The 23,932-nt window shown below is 34.8% G+C and overlaps 2 protein-coding genes and 1 long non-coding RNA gene across 10 annotated transcripts in view; 1 reads left to right on the top strand and 2 right to left on the bottom strand.

Moving 5' to 3' along the window:
- Positions 1 to 18,006, bottom strand: part of Zip48C (Zinc/iron regulated transporter-related protein 48C) — an 89,830-nt gene extending 71,824 nt beyond the window's left edge. The window contains exons 1-4 of one of the 2 annotated variants that reach the window (XM_066286006.1): positions 17,618 to 18,006; positions 16,812 to 17,046; positions 16,441 to 16,561; positions 15,870 to 16,037 (exon numbers count right to left, since the gene is read on the bottom strand). In XM_066286006.1, the coding sequence (XP_066142103.1) occupies positions 15,870 to 16,037; positions 16,441 to 16,561; positions 16,812 to 17,046; positions 17,618 to 17,725 (632 nt within the window). In that variant the 5' untranslated portion in view covers positions 17,726 to 18,006. Of the gene's footprint in view, positions 1 to 15,869; positions 16,096 to 16,438; positions 16,562 to 16,811; positions 17,047 to 17,617 lie in introns of both variants that reach the window. The other variant, XM_066286005.1, reaches the window with a different exon arrangement.
- Positions 18,007 to 18,357: 351 nt separating this feature from the next.
- LOC136341243 (uncharacterized) overlaps positions 18,358 to 23,932 on the top strand; it is a 43,718-nt gene continuing 38,143 nt past the window's right edge. For both annotated transcript variants that reach the window (XR_010732470.1, XR_010732469.1), the window contains exon 1: positions 18,358 to 18,504. This is a non-coding gene — a long non-coding RNA (uncharacterized lncRNA). The remainder of the gene's footprint in view (positions 18,505 to 23,932) is intronic.
- Nhe2 (Na[+]/H[+] hydrogen exchanger 2) overlaps positions 18,506 to 23,932 on the bottom strand; it is a 29,909-nt gene continuing 24,482 nt past the window's right edge. For 5 of the 6 annotated variants that reach the window (XM_066285993.1, XM_066285996.1, XM_066285997.1 and 2 more), the window contains 2 exons: positions 22,544 to 22,847; positions 18,506 to 20,474 (listed from right to left, as the gene is read on the bottom strand). In XM_066285993.1, coding sequence (XP_066142090.1) covers positions 20,243 to 20,474; positions 22,544 to 22,847 — 536 coding nt within the window. In that variant the 3' untranslated portion in view covers positions 18,506 to 20,242. Of the gene's footprint in view, positions 20,475 to 22,506; positions 22,848 to 23,932 lie in introns of all 6 variants that reach the window. The other variant, XM_066285998.1, reaches the window with a different exon arrangement.

Here is a 23,932-nt window from a genome sequence, read left to right as displayed (position 1 = left end):
CGAGAAAGCAGTCACTGTAACAGTTACGAAGGACTTCAAGGTAGGTGTGTTACTTTGTGTCGGTAATGCAAATACTCGAGGTGCATTAATCTTCGAGTAGTCACAACTCTGACATCCAAAATTTAGTGGCAGGCAGTTCCCTATTCGTTTCAAATGACAATGACAATTTAACTGAAACAGAAGGCAAGACATCATTAGAACTTTAAATGCTCATACATATAAATAAACGATAACGAATTACTTATACGGAGAGTCTCATAAACAATGTCGCAAATTACTATTTGGTGGTAGAGGGATAAAACTTAGAACAATTCAGATAAACTTGCATTAAAGAAAAGTTGCTTGCCTTCATTCTACAGGGTGTCAACGTAATTCCTTCAATTACGTATATGCCTATGCATTTACAGAATACACAGATTACAATGCTTTAATATGATAAACTCCTTCAATCTATACAGGATACTTGGTTGGTAGTGCAGGATACTGAATAAGGTACTAGTAGAGGTCGTTCTGAATCAATTTAATCACACTATATACTAAATGTTACAGTTCTCCTGATAATTAAGGTTTTAATATTTTATTTGACCGTCCTTTTCTACAATTATTGAAGGGCAGAAGTACGATAAGCACTTTTATCATAAAAACGCACTAAACTTCTTTATTATGCATAAATAGATTGTTTAAATTATTTAAGCCATAAAATCTAAAATGGCTTTGTTACTTTCCTAGCACTGTATAAACACGATTTTCCTAGTTTGTAGTAGAGCAAAAAGTTATATTCAAATTCAAAAAATTCAAAAACTGGATTTTATTTGCACGCTTCGATGTGAACTTATTCAAATTTCTTAAAAATAACCGTAAAAAATGGCCACTCAGTTCTTGTGGAAAGTTTTTTAAGAAATATTTTAAAAAGTAAACCAATTAATCTTAAAAATTTTAAGTATGCAACAAGCGCATGCTCCAAAACTTAAGATAGCCGTTTATTATCTTAAGATGGATTTCCAGATATTCGCAGTTTTTGGTTTTTATCATTTTTAATACAGTCGGAATATTCGCGTGAAATTGCTGATGTATGAACAAAAGATGCAAAATAGAGACCTTTTCATCGCTAGAATTAATCAAGCTAACCAACAACTTCAACGAGAAATGCAACTCGGTAGGACATCACCAATGAGAAATAAATTATGTAGTTGTATTCAGTGATGGTTCTCGTTTTGAACATAATATATAAATTATTAATTGTTTAATTACCATTATCTGTGATTTTTTTTGTTTTTTCAAAATTAACTAAGAAACATCCGAATCCTTTTTTTTATTTACATTCGAAAATTAAATATTATTTTATAGTAATAAGTGTTATTTAATGCGAACATGCAGACCGTATTAAAAATTATAAAAGCACAAAAACCTTGAATATTTAGCTTAAATTTTGGCAAATGCGCTTGACGGATAATTAAAATTTTTCAGATTCATTGGTCTAATTTTAAAAATAGGTATCTTTGATTGAATCAATTCAGAATGTCCTCCTCTAATATCCCATACAGTATCCTGCAATGCCTACCAAATACCCTATATGTTGCAAGCGAGCTGAGAGGTGTACCGAAGTATTAAAAAATCGACATGACTGTTATTTTCAGTACCAATGACTTAAATGCTTCTAGGAGTTCCGACACTCGGACTGATAGAAATTAACAAATCTAATGGGTTTAAGGCGGGACTTGCAGAAGGCCACAGAGATTCACTACCCCAACCAATCCATCCATGTGGAAAACTGACATTCACAAACTCTCTTACACGTATAAGGTAATGAAAGGCAGTACGATCTTGAATAACTAAAAATATTGGCTCAAGACTAGAGAAATCTCTTTCCAAACTGAAAGTATAAGCCGTTTCCTAAGAGGCTGAAATACCAGTAAAAAGTTTCAGACTTCCAAAGTTTGGTTGCGCATAAACACAAACCATGTTCCTCATCCCAATATTAATGAATTCATTATGTCCAGACATTCGCGAATTATACAATTCAGTTTTCACACTAATGAATGGTGATGGCTAATTAGCGATACTATCAACGTCATAAAAAATGTCAATAATGACACTCTGTATAGACCTATCCCAAATTTGGTTCAGCAAAGTGAGCGTAAAATATCTTGTTCCGCTACGAATAATTAGTGACGCATGCGCGAAACTTAAACCTCCTTAAAAAGTCGCAAAAGCAAACATCATTAGCATGATAAATCTATAATTAACCCAGTGATAGTTGTAAAAACATTTTCCGCTACGATTTCAATGCGTGTCTTTCTTGCATAATGTTGTGGGAGGATCCGGTCGATGCACAAGTTGGAAATGCATGCGGATCATTACGTATTTAAAGGTTTTTTCGCAAAACCCGCGTATTTGCAAAGATATTTAGTTTGATATGCCATATGCTAATTAATTATCATCGATTGCTATTGAACATATTAAGTGCATCACTTCAGACAAACGTTGAAAAAAGAATTAAATTAACTTGTCGAATTGGTGCCACTAGATTTGATTTTTTCACGCAAAAATTAAAAGCAAAATTTATTTATATTGCAAAAAACGCAAAAGATCACCCTGTACATTAGCAAATGCGCTTAAAGGCAATTCAATTTGTTCCCATACTTAAACCGTCGTATTTAACAAAATAACTTTTGTTTTGAAAACCGTCTTAAAATTTTGAAGATTATTTTGGCATTTTTGCCGAAGGTCCAATCCAGCAATTTCCGGTTTGAACATTAAATGGACAGTGGCTTAAGTTCAGTGCAGTGCCGCACGTAACAAATTAGATTTTGTAACGTTGTAAAAGAAATGCGATATTTAACATCGTCATGTAACAATCTGCTTTTTTACCGTCGATTTATTTGAGAACAAGGCCTCACACACCAGTAGGGCTGGAATTGCACACTGTCCTCGGTTGAAGTTAATGTTGTACTAAACGCTCGGACAAATATTAAATAATAATATAATAACAATAACAACAGACAAAATTTTTTGGTTCAAGGCTCCGATGACTCTATTGATGTAGACTGCCAATATTTGGAAAGTTTAGTTTAGTTTCGATTCTATTTTCTTTCTTCCAGCACAACTTTTCCAGGGCCACCCGATATATATATATATATATATATATATATATATATATATACATATATATAGCTACTCCAATCTTGGTCGACTTCGGTTTCTAGATTTATTTTCCCCTAATTTACTTGTAAATTTTCTGGTAAACTTAATACTGGAAATTTAAATAAATTCGCAGCACAAACGGCTGAGAATCGTTCCGTTTGCGAATGCCTACGGCATCTGCTAATTTTCTCCGTTCTATTCATTTAATATCAGGGAGAATTGAGTTAGTCCCTAGTTCAGCCTCTAAGTTGGTAATATGTGTGACAGACAAAATCCTTTCAAGTACTTTTTATACTTCGACAAGACGCAGATGACGTTACCGATAAGTCAGTTTGAAACAGACATTTTAAATTCATTTATCGTACCCACGGAACCCGACTAGCAGAATTTTCAAGTTTTATTCCCAATTTAGAGAACATAAAAAAAAATTATTTTGGCATCTTGTAGAATGAACACAAATGATTTTTGTATTAACCAAGTTTAATTAAATCGCGGTGTTTTCTAAGTGCATGCACTTAGTTCAGCGAGTGATTTTAAGGCAAAAAACAAGACTTTCCTATACATGTATGGTCTAAATTCTCTCCCCACTCCGCAATGTTCACTCAAACGTAAGGGGAAAAATTTAGTTTCATTTTTTCTCAAAATGGAAAAGTACCACGAAAGCTAAACTTGCTACGATTTATTGTCACTCAGGGACGACTCTTTTCCACATTTTATTAGATTTCCATTTTAGCCTAGAAGCAATTAAATAAATGGCCACGAAGACATTTTTCGTCCAAATAATAACATTTTTTTATTTTCTTATTATAAAAAAATATTCAATGAAAAGCCTGTTTTTTTTTTAAACTTTCTTACCTCTTGTTTTTTTTACTCTGACTGATAGTTTTCGAAAAAATAAATAAATTTTCGCGCCTAAACTAAATGTTGAAAATGTGCAGGAAGTGCACCAATACAGGCGTGGCTTCGCCTGAGTAACGATCTGCTAATTTTTGCAAAAGTACCCGGTTTATTCTTAATTGTTTCGCATTTATGCACTATACGATTTACAAGTTCATCTTCAGTTCCTAAGGTTGTACGAAGATTTTAGACATCCCCAAACGAAGAGATCTATTGGGTTTAACTCCGGTGGCCTTGAAGGCGGGGTGCGGGTGCAATTGGACCATACATGTATAGGGAAGTTTTGTTTTTTGCTTTAAAATCATCTCCTGAAGTAAGTGCATGCACTTAGGAAACACCCTGTATTTTAACTCTCTAGCACGACCCCTCAGAGCAAAACGCAAAATGGAATTAGTACTTAGTTTTTATTTCTGCTGATGCTTGAAGGCTCTCAGTCATGCCCGGTGTCTCTTATGTCTCCTTTCTTTCTTCCAGCAAACAAAAACTTCTGAAGATTGCAAGGTTCACACGTCCATTAAAACGAAATGGACCAGCCCAGATGGTGCACACAAAATTGGAAATCCAGTAAATGTAATGGAGAGCACGAACAATTAATTTGTTCTAGCACTAATCTCGCACCATAGATAACTTATGCGAGTAAATCCCATGGAAAGTCTTTATTTAATTTCTCAGTAATCAACGCGACACATACCACACGATACAAGACTAACTAAACACTGGAAAACGCAAAAAAATATTACAAATTTAACAAAAAATACATTTAATATAAATCTCCAATCCTTTTTTTCCGATTGAAAAAAGTGACACTGTAAAAAAGTAATCGTCGATAAAGCTGAACAGGCTGTGAAGTGAAATTTTACGGCCTGTTTTATCATTAGTCACTTTTTCACTCAATAACTTATTTTGTGAAAAACAAAGGCACCTATCAATCTTAGTCCGTTCCTGGCCATTGGGCCCAGTTTATTTATTCGGGTGGTGTGGTTCACGACGGGTCCATAAATGTGAGAATTTCGGGAAAGAATGCGGTCAAGCCCGCTCCCGATCGGCGGCCGATTCTCGGAAGGCGTTAAAAGCGCCGCCTAAAGCGGCTCTACACGAGCCCCCCGCTCGGCCACGACCCATCGCAACGGTCCATGGGCGCCTCCAACCAGCGAGTAATTTGGTGGTTACCGACCGACAAGATACTTCTGTTTTTATATACAAGGCGTCCGAGAGAAGGACGTCTAAAGCGGTCCATACATCGTTTTTAGCGTTCTTAGTTTTTTTTTCTAATAAGTTCATAATGGCATAAGAGAACCTAATCGTAATATCTTGGAAATTGTAGGTAGCACTTTCAGGTGGAAAGTGTCTCTTTTCTGTCGAGGGCATAGCTATTGCAAGAAATTGGCAAAGAATATCTTCCCAGGTGGTATGTACACTATTTTATTTACAAACATGCATGAAATTATATTGTTCCTTACGTTTTGTTCTTATGGAAACTGTTCGATTTCTGGCAATCACTTTCCACGCGGGTGGAAAGTAAGTGCTCAATTTGTCTCTTTTCATTGCGGATGTATTTCAGCCTTACTTTAACTGTTAATTAAGGTTAACTTCAATTTGAGAATCACTTTATCTGAGAGCTAGGCATTAACTGACAGCTGTCGCGCCCCATCCGGACATTGAAGAACCGGTCCTTAATCATGTTGTTTAATAATCATTGTATCGCCTGTTTTAAGGGCAAAACTCCTATTTGTCCGATATCTGTTCAGTAACCAGTGATTAATGAATGTCCAAATGCTGTTGACCCAAAAATTATGATAAAAGAACTTTCTAAGTGGTGAGGATTTATTATCTTTACATTTTATAATGCGTGTTTATTTACTAACGACTGATTCTTTAATGTCCAGTTAAGGAGCGGCATATGTTAGTTAACAACTAATTGGCAGATAAAATGTTTTTCAAATTAAAGTTGGCTTAACCAAGTGATTGAAGTAAGGACTGATACATGGAACACTTCCGTAATGGACAGATACACTTACACATATCATTTTTATATTTTGTTTTTTACCACGAATTTTGTTTTAATAGCTGTTTATGCAACCAGAAAGGAAGTGACAATTTTTTTGTCAGGAGGTGGAATTTTATGATGTAAGGAAACCACGTAATAATCTGACAAGAGTTACATTAAATAGCATTTCCTAATAGTTTTCACAGAGGATTTTTTAAATATTGTTACACAATAGTGAAATACTAAGAAAGTCCCACAGGCTTAGACATATTCAAATCTATGCCAAGCTCTCTATCTCTAGACCAGCAACCATGGCCGTTGTTGACCCCGTTTGTTAACTGAGTCATGAGATAAAGGTACCGTGTTTCATTACGTAGCTAATTGCGAAATGAAACCCGTGCAGTAATCAGTTTTGATTTTAAAAAACGTCATTTCATTTGTCCAAATTAGAGAGAACTTTTAGAAAACGCTAAAATTTTGGTACTGGACTTTTTTCAGTTGGTTTGAAAATCTCAAAGGACATTACGTGCAGAATGTGACTTGAGCAAGGTAGCACGAATTACTTAAAATTCTGATATAATGACGAAGACGTGCCGAATGAAATAAAATGGAGCCTGTTAATCTGGGTAAATTATTCTATTTTAAAGTTTTTACGGTATAATTTAGAGCTCGTTAACATATTTTTATACCTTAACTGTTTAATTGTATGTTTTGTCGAGGTATTTTTAGGTCTGGCTTTATCAAAAAGCCCGCCGAGTCGCAACAACGCCGACTCTAACAGTACTAATAAACGCAAATCAGGTCCATATGTTATGTGATTAATCATCGGAAATGCCAACAGTTTGATTAAGCAATCAAACCAACGTTTTAATCGAGCTGCGAATACGCTGCCCATAACCTAAAAATGTGAAATTTGGGGGCCACCTAAGCCGCTCCAAAACAAGCTTTTCAATTTTAATTAATGATGGGTGATAGGGGGGCTTCAATATTGACTGTTTTAAAATACCGAGGCCACCCCGCATTCAGATGATATCACAAATATTTACGGTGTTGCCACGTGCGTATCGTTCTTTTTCTAAAAATTTACAGTTTCAGTTGGACGTCAGCAGCCCCCCTCCACCTTTCCTCCTGTTTCTATATACTGAATTACGAAATAAACTCAGTTTTAAACGGCTAATTATTAGATGAAGAGTTATTACTGTACAGCATTAGATAACAATCACCTTGGCTGTACGGCAACAATGCCGTTGCCTTTCGCCTTGCCCCACGAAGAACCTTTAATTGCTGCTGTCTCTTTTTAATATGTGTTCTGCAGCTGTGAGTTTCTTGCTCAGGTGCCCAGCAGTCTAGCAGGATCTGCACAATTAGCGGACTGAGTACCGACCTTGTTGGCGATGGTTCTCTGCGATTTCATAGATAAGATGCAAAATCTTGCGTTGTGTTTCACATGAACTGAAGAATCCTGGTACACAACATTTTAAAGAGTCAACAGAAAACTGAGGAGAGGTGGTACATTCAACCATAGGAATTAATCAAGAAGTGCTACTAGAACTACGAGAACTCCAAAAATGGAAGACCACGTTGCAAATCCAATTGATGGGGATCCTGAACTGAGCATCAGGAATATTGGGGGCCATTTGAATATATTCCACATTGTTGTTTGGTGGATTCTCCACGACTACCCCTATCAAATTCAACCTGTCTAAGCTCTATTACCCAAAGATTTTCTTGTGCAAAATAATATTTGCCGATAGTTGTTACAGAAGGCTGGTCTAAATCCCACCTTTGATTGCTAAATATTTCTCATGGACTCAAAACTCGATAATATATTTTCGTAGTGATCACTATTAGGCCGGAGAAAATCCCACACGCACTGAAGGGTATCAATATCAATATCAAGAGCAATATTCTCTAAATGCCTCGGTTGGAATTATTGAAGATTATTTAATTGGGCCATGTCTTCTGCCAGCCAGATTAAATGGCAACATTTATAGGCAATTTCTCGAAGGGGAGTTGCCTTTATTGCAAGAAGTACCGGTTTTAAGTAGAAATTAAATATGGTTCATGTGCGACCATTTTATGGGGCCATATTAAAACCCTGGTTTACAGTACTCCCGTTGTTATTGCGGAAGTACTAAGAAATCGCATAACTTATTTGTTTAAAGCAATAAAAAATAAACAAGGCAGTTGTCGAAGGTTGCGTAATTATAAAGGCAAAAAGAGCCGAAGCATCCATTCTGGCAGGTGGAGAATGTTGTCAACAAATTGTTTATTATTGTAGTTCTAACATTTGTCAGATAGTAATGTTTCCCGTTATAGATGTTTTCAAAAAAACGATTAACGTTATGAATAATCTTCAACAGAATTTTTTTCGTAGAAGTATGGAGCATTCAGAAAATTATTTTAATTTACAAAAAAAAACCAGTGGCGTATCATATTTTTCGTTCAAAATGTACGGGGTCGCATTAATGGGTATTGGTGAAATTAAAAACGTTGTTTCTCCCTTAAGAGATATGTGTAACGGATCTCAGAACAGCAAACTCACGAAGTAATTTATTGCACCGTTAAATAGTGCCACCTTAATCAGGTTTACAAAAGAGAGGAACTGGGTTGACGAAGTCAACGTGACAATTCGAGCAGAAGTGTGTGAAGAAGAAGCTAAGAGAGATCTTAGACCTAAGAGAGTCATTACAAGTTGCAGAGTTGTTGAATATTAAAACTAAAGCTTAACGACCGTAGGGGCACTACAGCTAAAAAGGTATTATGGGCTAAATTACTGCCCACGTTGTAAAAACTTAGCGATTACATAAATACAAATATTGATTTATTAGCGGAGTATTCTAATTATGCTAATTTAACAAAACGTAGTCATACCCAAATTCTAATGCCAGTGAAGAAAGGTGGTCGATTTTCCATTTTACAAAACAAACCCTATCTGAGAATAACGGCCATCAGAATTTAGCCATGTCAAGTGTCTTACTCATAGGCATAGCATAAGAACATATTACATATGTCTCTACGCCTATTTAACACTCCCCTAATCTTCATAAAAATATTTAATGCAGGGACGGACTTAATGGGAAAAAACTAAATAATAACTTATATTTCACTCTATATTTGAAACAAGAAATGAAAACGATCCTATTTTCATGTGAACTTTTTTTCTTAAAATCATCGACCGATTCACTCCCTGAATTTTTTACACACTGTTATGAAACGCCCTGTGCATAACTGCATTTATTACAACTTTTTGCAAATTGTTTTGACTGATTTCATTTATTATCGTGAGTTTGATAGTGCCCAAATAACATTTAAGATTTTGTCTAGTTTTAATGTTGGTAGATCAAAGTTTAACGTGTGGTTAAATATTTAACATGTGAACTTCTATGTTTCACGGTAAAAAAGAGCACAGTATAAGGCTCTTCCACTACTTGCCTAAATTAAGCAAAAATTAGATCTATACCACAGAAATACAACGCATTTTGAATCATGACATGACCGATGACGGTCCATTTGACATTCATTTCCATGGCAGTCAAAACTACATTAACAATTGAGATGATGACCGTTAACTCTCCAAGCCAATAATGAGTTATACATGTATATCTGTCATTATTAGCGTGTTGTTTAACTGCTAAAAAGAAAAACGTGAGAAAACGTTAATTCGACACACTTAATAATTGTACTTCTTAAAGTTAGTAGTGAAAAAAATGCATAAATCTTCAGTAAATTTGATTTCCTGTCTACACTTTAAGAACTACTTGAAGCATATTAAGAGATAATCCGAAAAATTATTGGGGCCATTCAAATTATGTCCGATTACACCCTTTGTTACCATATTAAAAACCAATTTACACCATGAAATACGACTTCCCAGGATTTCATTCCTTCGCAGTTTTTGCACCAATGACGGCAGGTACTGCAAAGCTTTCAAATTCCATTCAAAACCCGTACTTGCCGAAAATTTATTTAATGCCAGACTTCACGTTTGGTAGGTACTCTCACTTTATTAGAGAACAGAATGTGCATCCATTAACAATCATCTTTCAAAATCAGTGGCGTAACTAATGCTAAGTCTTACCCGGATTTCTTCCGGCCTAAAGAAGACGTTTGCGCTTGAACAATAAGTGCTGCTAAAAGTTGATTTGTTGTCTAGAAGCTCTGAAATAGATCTTCGTTTAGGAACAAATGTTGGTCAGACAGGGCTACGCCAATGAATTCAGGACTCCATTACACCTATTGTAATACACCTAAGAGTTTTTTAAATCTTAAACTATTTCAATTTCGGTTAGTGACCATTACGTAACGGCTACATTTTTTCTTCTAAATCGATGTGGGAACTCGCTTACAGGAATTTCGCTAGTTACTAAGACATTAAACAACCTTATTTTTTCATTAACAGACGACATACTTCAGGCAGCAGTGCATTACTTTACGGCTAATTTAAAAAATTCTCATTTACATTCTCGGCTTTTTTCATGGGAAAGTTATGTCTTTGTCATTGAACATGTTCATAGGTGTTCTTTTACGAGGCAATTTTAGGCTCGGCCTTTCTGAAAGGTAAATAAATAATATTTTTCAAAAGTGCCGCAACAACATAAATTTCTTGTTACAATGTGTTCCTGCATTTTTCAATTAAATCAATATTCATTCAAATTTGAATTTCTATGTCCTCATCTAAGACAGTTGGCTATTGATATTCTAATTAATTAGGCAATTTTAATTCGATACGGCCGTAAATTCCTTTTTAACAGTCTCTTCTCTCCATTGAAACATTCTCCCCTTCTCCAATCACTCTTTTCTTAGAACCGAACCATTGGTAAAATCAATACCCGAGAATAATGTCATTGCTATGTTTATACTTTCAAATTCTTCTTAACGATAATTTCGATAATTTGCTAAACGAAGCCAGGCTGTCTAGCAGGATGTGCCGAAGAAATGGATGACCTGAATACCATCTGAATGCCCGCTTAATTGTGAGCTGGCCATACGGAAGTATTAGAAGATGTCGAGTGTAAGATTTCCTCCTTATGTTTTTATTATCAGGTTATTGTATCACTGATTTAACTAAGTACTAACGGAAATCGGTGTCTGAAAGAAAGGTGTTTGTTCTGAAAACATGCCGCTATAATGAGGGGATCGTGACATGGGCAATGATGAGTGGTACCGGGGGTACAGATAAAAACATAATTGCCTAAGATAAATGGGAAAGTAGAAAATTATTCGCTTCATATTAATGGAAGTCGGATTACCTATTATTTATGCAGTTAATGGGAAAAGTTTAAAAATTGACGGAAGACTAAAAAAAAAAGATCGAAATCGATTCAGTACCATCTTTTCATGAATCAAATTAAATTTTGTACGTGTAGGAAACATCACTGTGAGAACTATGAAATACCCTCCATTGAAAGGTGTTAGGTTAACACAGGTTAACAGAAAAGTAAGCTAACTCCAAACCTCTTGAAATAATGAAAAATATGCTCAATATACCGATCAGGACTCTTGGATTTTCCTGAGTGTCCGGAACAGATTCATTTCCGCATTGAAGTTGATCTGAAGTCTTGAAAGTATTCTACTAATTTTAGTTATAGTAAATGAAAATGACTTGAGGAGCAATTCACGTGAGCAATTTTTGACAGGCGAATAGCAATTCGGCACTTCAATGTATAAATAAGGTTTTCATTTTTATTATCACCCCACTACAGCTTATTAGTAACCCACAATTTTTTTTTAATGTAAATGTCATATAATTTTATCTTCGTTGTTGTCGGAGATTTTTTTTTCCGTTACCTTCATTGAATAACAAGAAACGTCAATTTTTCTTGACACGGTGTCAAAATTTCATACGGGAATACGGTAGGCATGCACGTGACATATGTATGATGTTGAAAACGGTTCTAAATACAAATTTGCATTGGAAAGCCTACCTACTTATTCACTACATAAGTATGTTTTCGATATGTATGTTATGAATTCGAATTGGCATTCAAACGTTTATATCCGAATACCAGCAATAGATTCGCGGGTTATGAATAGAGAATTGTGTTGTGAGAGACCAGCCAACAATGAGAATTCATTACACTGGGTCTAAGTAGACGTAAGATGTACGTACTACAGTATATAGGGAATTTTAGCGCCTAAGATTTTTGCGTTGAATTTTTTGTTCACTTTTCTATCTTTCGTTTAGATTTATTTCCTTGCTAAATCGTATCCATTCATTTACGATGGAGAATATTTAAATTCTAATAAGAATAAAAACTGGAATACTCTATTTTGCATTCGAATGTTTCCTTCACTCGGACCGAAGACAACAAGCGGCAACCTCGACGCACTATCATGTAGGTATCATGGTAGGAGGTCGTACGTTGTGAATGAATGAACGGCGGCAAGGCAAAGGCAGTGGCGCGGGGGACGGCACGGCAAGGGGGAACTTGAGGAATTCGACAGAACGCCTGAGGCGCCGCACATTCCTGCGCATAAGACGTCTGCCTGGCCACCCCCTTCCTTGCGCACCGTTTGCTCAGCTGTGAAGAAGTCTTCGATCTAGTACATCGGCCACGTTGCCAAATTGACAAGAAATATCGGGTCTAGGTAAAATTACAAGCTGCCGCAATCTGCCACTAACGTCAAAAACAATGTGGAATAACGAATATGATGGCTTAAATTAACAATGAATGGAAACTTATATGTTGTTTGCAGGTGATTCCGCTGAATCCTCATGGCCCAATATTCACAGGTATGAAGTCAAAATTTAAAGTTATAAGGAATTTCGGAAAGGTCGTGGTACTGAACGAGAACGGTCGGCGACCTCTGCTCCACCAGCCAGATCGAAATTCCTTTGGTGCCATTTAATTATCGGTGGCTCTCAGTTCTACGAGGGGATCAAGAAATGTACACAAAAGATTCATTATTCTTAAACCAAATAATATAATTAAACTTATTTCGGTGAGTCACGACCATATCATTTCATCTTAATGGTGTGCCCTTGTGCTGAAACATATGCCGGCATTAAAATATCAATCACACCTCGCGGAAAAAAAATTATTTAGTAATTCGACGTCAATATTGAGCCGATGAGAACTATGTCGAAAAATCAAAGTGTTATTTCCCGAAATGTACATCACGCTTAAAATCCACTCATTGGCCATCTTGCGGCACCTATTGGCAATCTTCCAAACACAGATTATAGAAATCTACAAAGATTTTATTGGCTAGGTCATAGTTTCTTTTCAAACAACTCGAGCGACACCTAATGAAAGAAGCTCAAACAAACCGTTTGCTGGTGCCTAGAATAGAGAGTGCTTGTAAATGTGCAGAAATCTGTAATATTACTACAACGTTGCCAATTGCGCTTTTTACCTTCAGATCTGCCCTTAAAGTATCTCGTGTTGAGAACAAGGAGTAAGAAATAGTGTGATGGCTAGCCAGAAACCGGATATAAATCTTGATAAAAAAATAATTGCAAAAGCAATGAAAACCACAACCTAAAATGACCAACGATTTTTAGTGAAACATTGCCAAGATAACCGTAAATTTTCTAGAGGTTGTAAATCGATTTGAAGATTTTGGTCGCACTTGTAGGGATATGTATGCTTATTACGGTTTTAGACTGTAGATACGATATATTGTTATATGATCTTCTATTGTAACTATGGTCGAAGAAATTATAAAATCTAGAAATTTATGTTAACTTAAACAATATTGTTTGAGAAAAGTTATACTTCGAGCTCAAATTCAACTGATTTTAACAAAATAGCTATGGAAAAATTAGTAATTAATATAAGCTTTACTCATATCAAAGTCAAGTTGTTTGAAACAAAATGAACAAAAATAATCTCAAACAGCGTTTCGATTGTAATTAATTTCAAGGTTTAAACTTTATGTAAAATTTGTATTTATGTTTAGTATAAAAATAATTCCTGTCTTAGTATTTTCCATCTCGTGTAACAATATGGTATAAAAAAAAAACAGGAAAATCGAAAAACCTTCAGATAACATTGTTGATCAAGGTGAATATTAATCCGAATATAGCAGATGGTATTAAGAAATATACATCGTTTGCATCATTGTGAAACAGAAAATATTTATACGATGTGTCCAGGATAATATTCTTTTTTCTAATTTTGTTGAATGCATTTCATTGGAATTAGAACCAATTAACAGTTAATGTGACTACTTGTGTCCTACTATCAATTCTACTTTTTAGCTTCGAGAACTTAACACATGGTACAACGCGAAAGGCTCAAGCAAAGCTCAATTTTTATAGTAAAGAACCACTCTGCGTTCTGTTTGAATAGAATTAAAATTGTAAATTTATAAAAATGAAACTAAGTTGAATTCGTGAAAATTACCTTTAAAAGCATCAAGTATACCACCTTTGTATCAGTGTTTTGCAACAGACGTAGAAACTAGCGTTCTCCTTTTCATCACCTCATCTTGTTCGGGCTTTCAACTATTGAAATATATTAACTTTCGTTCGTCCTTGCAACGCGAAAACGTGAGTGAAAGTACTTCGTGTCTAATCATGGTAACCATCCACACCTTACTAAGCTTGTTTTGGTTGCCAAATTTGGAGTTTTTGCAATCAATTAGAGACTTTTATTCGAATTCTACACAAGCATTACAATGCGGTTCTTGACTTTCAATCGGCTCAATGCCAACCACATCGTAATTTTATTGGTCTAGGTCGAGGATGTGAACTTCTTAATGACCAGAAGAAATGTAAACAAGCTGCTCAAGTCCAATGTTATGTTTGCCGTTCACCGCTGCATTATTGATAGGTAAAGCCAATATTTACTATCATGAACACTCAAGAATCGATTTAGCATTAAAGCCGATGGGTATCTATTTAAGTGTTTCAATATTCATAATTTTTGTTTACATAGATATATTTCAAATAAATCTAAATGAATTTAATTCTGATCTCCTAGGTAACGCAAACTGTGGATTTTCGTATACGACCAATTTAGTTAAATCATAATATTTGCAGAAAGATTCTGTGGATGCATTTTAACTCATTAAGACAGGAACACGCTGTATAATTTTAATTTTTTGCATCAAAGGTTCTTTATAAGATTTAATTTTAAGAAACGTATCACCTATTTAAAAAAATATGTACATTTTAATATTTTTAAGTGGTTCTAACACCTGTAGTTAGAGGTGTAATTAAAAATGAATTTACATGTTTCCATCCAATATAACAATCCAAGATGACATCGAATATGCCACCTTCGGCTCTTGGGCCAAAATGCTTTCACGCAATCTGAATCAAAAGCAAAACATTCGTTCACTACGCGCATTTACGTTTTTTCATATTTATTAACATATGATAACATTTTCCTTTAGTAATCGTCTTCTTAAGTAGCAAATAATAGGAAAGTTCCAATTCAAATAAAACCCTTAATGGATTATACTGGATGCTAGTAAAGAGAAGCACCACACAATAGCAAAATAAGCATTACCCAGTAGAAATAGGTTAACTTCCTGTTCCAGTTAAAGATAACTTATTGAACAAGTTGATGTTCGCACACATCTATATAAATGCTTACTCAACTACTTATTGTTTCGTGTAAATTAATAATAGCTCCTTGTTGGCCCAATAATAATTTGCCACCACATCAATGCTAATTGAAACTTATTGATGCATTTCAGCATTGAATCCGTGTCAAGATTAAAATTTAAAAAAAAACAAATCAGTTCGATAGCCTTGCCGGGTTATTTAACTTATTTTTGCCCGATTACTGTTCCTTTAAACAAAACACGAGTTGAGAAAATATAACGGAATTGATGTTAAAAACCGTGCAAAAAAACATTTCTGTTAACGCCATCAAGGATGTCTTACCTTGCGGTTTCAAAGTTGGCTCCACTGGAACTTCCGGTTGCGGCGAATCCTACACCTACAGCCAGACCTTCTGGAATGTTATGGACAGTAATAGCTACCACCAAGAGCATGATCCTCTTCCAGTGCCCTCGTTCAATCTCTTCGATGTCACATTCGTCATCGAAGCTCTGCGGCATAACATTCGGGTCAGCTACTTGGCCTTTGCTCGTTTCATATAGTTTACCTACTGTTGATCAAAATGAAAGGTTTTAGTGTGGTGAACGGAAATTTTAACTTAAGTATTAAAATCAATTTTATAATTCATTTAGATATGTCGCAGGTACAAGGCATATTACACTGACAAATTCTTCATGAAGTTTTATGCAATTTCACCAAAAAATGTTTATCAACAAATGTCTATATACATATTAAACATTGATGCATACATTAATAAGTTAATCTAGGAATAAATCTGTTGATTTTGGTAAGAAAACTTGGATAAAAACCTTGATATTTTTAAATTACTCTTTTCCTGTCATGTTTATTTACTTTCTAACACAATTAAAAAATAATAACGATCTTTATCTTACCCCTTCTGCGATGAACGTGAGTTCCACCAATGTCGTCTATGACAGCCGTGTCAGGTAGCGGTACATGTGTGGAATCCCTTCGGGAACCATCTCTACTTTTGCCTTTGTTGGAGGCATGGAGCGCTGTAAAGTAGAACATTTATGCATTCAGTTGTTACAAAAAATGTTACAATATTTTTTCTACTACTATGAATAAATTGAAACATTTACTTACATACACTTACAAGAAATACAGCAGAATTGTGGGAAAGAAATCTAAATTATGTATTGGTTTTTGCATACAAATACATGTAGTAAAGTGCCATTAATCATAGTAGTAGAGAAAATATATTTCCTTTCTTAAACATGTGAGTAATATCAATATCACACATACCTAGCATCATATTTGGTGAATGTAACCCCAGCGTAGTTATAAGAACATCAGCACCGTAAACAAATAGTGATCCTAAGAGAAAACCCAAAGCAACGGGGGCCCATGCATATTCCCCATTTTCTCCATAGTATTTGGAAGTTGCAGCTAGTTCTATTGCTGGGGATAACAGCGACCAAAATGAAGCTGCAACCATTACGCCGGCTGCAAAGCCTAAACTTGCATCCAGAACTTTCCTCTGTAATAAATAACAATGTAAGAATATTGTTAAATAAATTAAAAAAAAAAAAACAATTGTCAATTGTTAAACATTGATTTAAATAATATTAGCAATTAAGATTGTAATTTTTTTTAGATGACTTTATGTTCTGGCTAGTCAATTTTAATTAATCTTTTTAATGATTGAGTAAGACTGAAGATTTGTTATTGTTGGAATTTTTAGGCTTACATTTGTGAAATTCAGCACCACTCATTGTCTTTGAGTTTTACATGAGAGCCAGCTTTAAATTCCATGGCAAATGCAGAGGTTTAGTAAATAGGTATAATATATATATTTTTGGATATTTTAATTTTTTTTTTGAGAAATTTTGATTAAAAAAAAAGGTATATAAGAACTGTGAAAATGACTGCCAACTTTGAAAAAAATCAGACAATGTTGTGTTAGACTTGATAGGTCAAAGTTGTATTTTAGGGGCACCTAAAAAAACAGATAGTCTTTTTGTTGTTATTGCAATCCATTTCTTGTATTTTGTTTTGTTTACATACAGCAAGCCGTTTGACAAATGAGGTTATGTTGTTGCAACACTAACCTGAGAGCCCCGAATTACGATGACCAAAGAAGCACCACAGGCAGTTAATCCCCAAGTGAAAAGGGTGCCCAAGAAGGCCTGCATAACCGGCGAATATCCTTGCAACATGTTGAATTTGATTCAACACTTTCTGCGTGGAAGAAATCGACTTAAAACCGCGTACCCGCACAAACTGCCATCCCAGCGCTCCCACTTCAATTTATGAAACGTGTCGGGGTACGCAGACGACTTGCGCAACGAAATCGCGGAAATCGCTCTTTTACGATAAACTATTTTTAAATACTGGCAAATCACATTTTTGGTAATCTGGCTGCTGTTTGGTTAGTATCTACTATGTTTTTATAGTTTCTTCAATCAGATTTGATAATTACAGTTGTTTATTAAATAACATATTTGGGGATTTGCCTACGATGCATAGGTGCATCTGTACGGATTGATGGGAATTTACGGCCATATAGTATGAAGCCGTTCTTGAACTTGCGCGTTGCGTTGTTGCGTTACAAGTGAGTGCGTATACGAGGGCATCGCTATCAAGTCGCCCGGAGATCATATCTTAATTGAAAATTGAACAATAATAGTTAATTTATAAGAAACTGATTAGATTTAGATGGTCCATGTCTACCAAAGGTGAATTCACACAGCAAAAAAAGAATAACTTATCAATTATTTTTAGTTGATTAAAATGTCAGTTTATTGACATTTAATACCTGTCAATTTCAAAAAGTAATCGTGACGTCTAACCAGAAATTAAATTCGCTTTTTGTACTTAAGTATTTTTCTCGGTTTCGCAACATTTTTCAAGTTTCGTCTCAATCCTGGAGCCATCAGTAACGTCGTAAGAGTTTTGGTAAGGGGATCCGCAAAACTGCGAAATTAAACTGTCGCTGGTAAGTTCAAGAGTAATTTATTAAGAATTCATCGTTAACAATTGCAAATTGATAATCGCCCTTTGCACAAGTTGGTATTGTCCGAATGTAAAAATATCTTTCTACGAATGGTACAATTATATTTACAGATCATCGAATTGAACCTTCTTTCAAATAATTGCATAATCATAAATCCATCTTCCAACTGATACCATATTCACTAAAAGGTCAAATCCCTATTATTCAAAGTGTTTTTTGCTTAACATTTCTAACTTAGTCAACAGAGATTTTTTAGTAAGTAAATCTAAATTGATATTCGTTAACTATACCTACTTAAGAGATATAGTACTTATTATATTTCTTATACTGATAAACATTGAGAAATAACTCAAGTCACATCAGGCTCTAATAACATCTCCGTAGATACACGCACACACACAAGGAATTGCACCAATCCAGACATTCAGTCAACGATACACTTAATTTTTCAGAAAAAAAGGTCGTTTCAATTGACCCAAGTCTCCAATTCTTTGCTGCCTTAATCTCAAATCGCCCAGTTCACCTTATCGCGAGTTTAGCAAAGAAGTAAAAAGTTAACATGTAGTTAAAAATTGAGCTACTCCCTATCAAGTGCATATAATTGTAACTAAAATTAGCAACCCAATCCACAATTTATCTTTAGATAGCTGGTTACTGCTAGTGGAGAAGTAGTGATCACTATAATTAATATGTTTACTTGAACACACTTATGATTACTTTTACTTATCTATGTACTAATGAAATATCTACCTAGACAATATTTAGGTACTTTATAAATACTGATTATACCGCGTGGTGAAAACAAGAAGCAAGTCTATGTAAATGCAGATTATTGGTAATAATGTGAGATACATGTATATTGAACTACCTTAGTACTTACCAATAAATTATAATATTGCCTATTCTAATGCTATTTGGTAAATGGTAAGAAACGATGAACAACAACAACAATAATTGCACAACGCTAAATCTTTGTACATAATAAATGATAATGAACAATTCTGACTTACAACTATAAAATGCTACAAACTAGTATGAGGCACAATCTTACAGTTTTTATTTACATTGTGATGATTGCTACATACGTTTTCATGGTAGTTGCTGCATTGTTATATGTAATATTATTTGATACTAATCATGGTAACAAAAAAGAACGCCGTAAATTAGATTTATAATTATAAAGTTGTTCAAGTAGTTACTAACGTCAGGGGATGTTTGCAGGGTACAGCCCTTTTATTCTAATAAAAAATATTAGATTAAATGCTATCTACATTTAAATATTATCTTAAATAAGTATATGTTTTGTTAACATATCTGGGTTGACTTATAAGATATGGTAATTTAATGGGTTTATGTGAAGACAGTAGATAATTAACGTCTAATTAGAAATGTTTTAGTTTTAAGTTTCCATTTCTCATATCTTTAAGGTTTCATAACATTTTTCTTTTTCTGTCACCTTGCATTATCAAAACTCCGCAGCTATATTCAATCACACTCCTCAGTACTGTTGAGAAATACTCACTTTTACACCTCAAAAATTTCTTATCTTAGCCGTTAAAACCCTTTAATTTCCTAACTAAACTAAACTCTTCCTAATAGAAATCTAAACTATGTCACGACTAAATTTTCGCGTGAAAACCTGGTACTTCTTGTGAATATGAGTCAATATTGGACTAAGCGATTTGGAAATTGGCCCCTTCTGCAGGGGAGAACTTGTAGATCAGAAACCGGCCTTCTTGAGTAGATCTCCATCCTCGTCTGAGGACGATTCTGTTGTGGAAGGACTGGAAACGGTGCCCATCAAAGCAGCCCCAAGTGTATTTGGTCTAGAGGTGCTGGCTTTTCTGGTAAGGCTTCCTTGTTGCTGAACAAGCCAGGTCGGGCGCTTGAGGGATGATGTCTGATGTGGAGGGTTAGGGTTTTGTTCTTCGGGGATCGAGTTTCTTGTCAGTCTGCAGAAAAGAGTTTATAAATATAATGTTTTTTTATTAAAACACCGTTCTAAAATTAGAAGGATGATATTCGTTCACAATATTCTAAGTAGATATCAAGTAAAACTTGATCTTAACTTTCCATTGCTGACAGCCATTATCACCATACGCCTTCCAGATCACGTCTCAGTTCCACTGACGCACTATGCTCCTGTAGTGCGGTTTTAATTTATAGCGGGTAGTTAAAAGTGCTGGATTTGGAGCTTAAAGGAACCCTTGAAATTCATAGAAACAATTCTTGAAAATCCTACCGAATTCCGCTACTGTAAACAGGTTTTAAAATATAGGGATTCAATGGATTTATTTTATTGCACGGTGTGCAAAAAAACTAAACACCGTTTATGAAATCTTGGGTTTATTCTAACGTGTGCAAGTTTATTACCCCATACACAAAGTGTAGTATTTACTATTCCAAGGATTAACCAAAAATGATCATTTTGTTTGTTTGAAAGGAATCACAGCGGTTTGCCTTATCTGGGTATGTGAGCAACTCTGCTAGTTGTTGCTTAATGGACAACAATAAAACTTGCAAGTGTATGACTTATCAATTACGGTTCTACTAGCATCTTTATTGTAATTTAGTCTGACGATAAAGAAAAAACCTTAAACTGCCCGTGGGTATTTTCAGGGAATTGTTTTATTTACAAGTTTCTCAAGTTCATTTCTTTTTATGTAAATTCGGAAGGAAGTGTAGGGAACCACCGAAGTGTAACATAAAATTTCACGTCCGTGATCTTAAATTGCTGAAGATTTTTTTTAATAAGTTGAGATAGTCGTTATTAATAATTGAAATGAATTTAGTAAATATTTTCAATGCTTGAAGTTAAATGCAAAAAACACTAAATGAATATCTATATATCCGACTGATTTTTTGAAAAGTTCCGTGAATTTACAATTGCTAACGTTTTCGAGATGATGGCAAGTGTCTGTAGGTTTGTAAATTTAGATTTTCATTGCAAAATTAAAATTTAGAGCGATTAGTTTATTATTAAAATAAGTTAACTTGTTTTAAATGGCTGCGCACATAGGACAGAGACACTTAGGCGACCGGACACTCCCGCATAACTGTCTTCGCGTTACTTTTGTTTCTCTTTCATGCATCATTTTTCAGTATCTAGATAAGGTAAGATATTTATCGACATTAATTGCTGTTAATAATAACGCTATTAATTATTGGAACGAAAATGTGACAATAAAATATTTGAACGTGAATATCCTTGAAAGCTGATATTATTAATGAGGTATGAAATACCCAGCAGTTAAATTTCACGAATATTATCCGTTGACTAATTTGTTTTACAAAAACGAGGTTTGAATAGTTTTTCAATTAGAGTTTAATATTTTCGGCGGTAGGTATCAACTTTGAATGGAGAGTAAGGTTCGAACGACAGTAAACGTACTATTTCATTACAATATACATAACATAAGTGTTAAGACGTCAATAAAACACTGAGAGATAGCATGCTGTGGTTTCAGCAAGTTACAGATAGATACAGAGTCGGTCAAATAGAGGACTAAATGCATTCTGTGCACATAATATGCCATAATACAAAAATTGAGTTCGAAAATGAAGAATGAACAGTTCACCACATTCAAACAGTTAGTTACACATAGAGGGTGCGAAAGTGAAGAATTGATAATAAAGACTAAGGAAAATAGCCCAAAAGACCGTCTTTTTTTATTGGTCTCGATGGAAGGTCCTTCGTTCAACACTGCCATCCTCTATATTACCTAATTTATGAATCAAAATTTTTAACATTATTTATCAAATATATTTATTATCATGTCATCAAAAATTTCAAAGACACAAACGAAACATAATCGTTCACAGAATAAATTTGATAGTAGAGATATTTATCAGTATAATGGTCCGATATGTTTCTAAGACTATTTTCTTCAATCTCCTGAAAAAGTAGAAGACATCGCTCGTGCAGGATATTTCTTGCATGTTACAACACCCATCCAACAAACATACATGATGCTTTTCGCTTACATGGCCCTAAATATGATTAGTGTAGTCAGAAACACACCCGCTTAGCTCGAGCATGGAGCCTCGTCGAGCTTGTCGCCTCTGTCCGGGAGTCTGAGGAGGGGGAGGGATTTGGGGAGTCCCTGCCCCTAGAGAAAGTTGCTTGGTGAGGGTGGCCGGTTCCCTTGAGATAGCCCCTAATGGATCGGATTCTCCTTCTTCGACTATGACAACAGAAGCTCTACTAGTCGATCCTCTGCGCTCTTTGAGTGGCGTTGACTCGCTACTGTTAGTGGGGTCTGATCCAAGGCTTTCGCGACGGAATAGGCCGAAAATGGTGTTTTTGTTTGGATTTTCAAGCCCACCTAAAAAATTGAGAAAGTTCCTAAATAAAAATGATTGAAGCAGTTTGTCCCATGTTTTGTACACTTAGATATACGTCTGGAACACCACCCAGGAGTATGTCACTGATCGAGAACTCTCCAACATTTAATTTTTCATAGTTAGGCCATTAAATTCGAAATCTTTCATTTCAGTAATTATGCCTTATTATTTTCATTGATATTCTAAGTTGAAAAATAGCGTTTGAGGCATAAAATAATTTTTAGTTTATGAAATTGAGAGTTTTTTCAAATATTCGTCTCTGTTAAACGGACCATTTTAGGTGTAATGATATTTAATGTGGAACCTTAACAATGACGCTCCAGTGTTTCAACCTCATACCAAGAGAACACAACAAACTTCTTAAGAACTCCCAGTAGAACACTAATTTTGTATAAGTACAGCACTAGTATTACAACAAAAAAACGCTGTAAGGCATAAAAAATCGAATTGCTACATTACAAATCGTTGACGAGGTGAAGATTATGAAAGACACAAAACTGCATAGTGCAGGATATTTCATAGACTGAATTGTGCGCAGCCTAGATAATGGAAAAACTAATATAACAAACCTAAATTCATTTTTTACGGAGAAATGTGGGAATAAGTTGAAGTGCAAATATACAGTATGTCCCCAGATGGGGTTGTCCGGAGGAGAAAATTTACTATTTTTTTATTTTACGAGAAAATATATTGTTTATGAAAGTTCTTGTTTATTTCAAAATGGTTCAACCAGTTCTTACCGTTTCGAATTTTCCCTTTCATTACAGAGAAATATTGAAAAATAGGTCCATTTAGTCGGAAAATTTTTTAAGCACCAAAAATGTATTCTCGTTTTCCTAGCAATCGTAATCAAGGTTCTTGTTTCATAAGTGTTTATTTCAATAATTCAACACAAAAAAATATAAATTTCACTGGATCCATTGATCACCGTCTTCAACGGATAGGTTAAGTCTGCGACATAGCTCACTACAACTTCTTAGAACCTGTACAAAGGGTAAAGATACCATAGCATCTCCACGCTTCCCCTTTAAATGTTCTGTTTTGGAATGAATATCATTCGTATGAA

Source organism: Euwallacea fornicatus, chromosome 9, assembly GCF_040115645.1.
Source record: "Euwallacea fornicatus isolate EFF26 chromosome 9, ASM4011564v1, whole genome shotgun sequence".
Lineage (NCBI taxonomy): Eukaryota > Metazoa > Arthropoda > Insecta > Coleoptera > Curculionidae > Euwallacea > Euwallacea fornicatus.
Note: the sequence above shows the minus strand (reverse complement) of the source record. Positions and strands in the feature narration are given on the sequence as shown.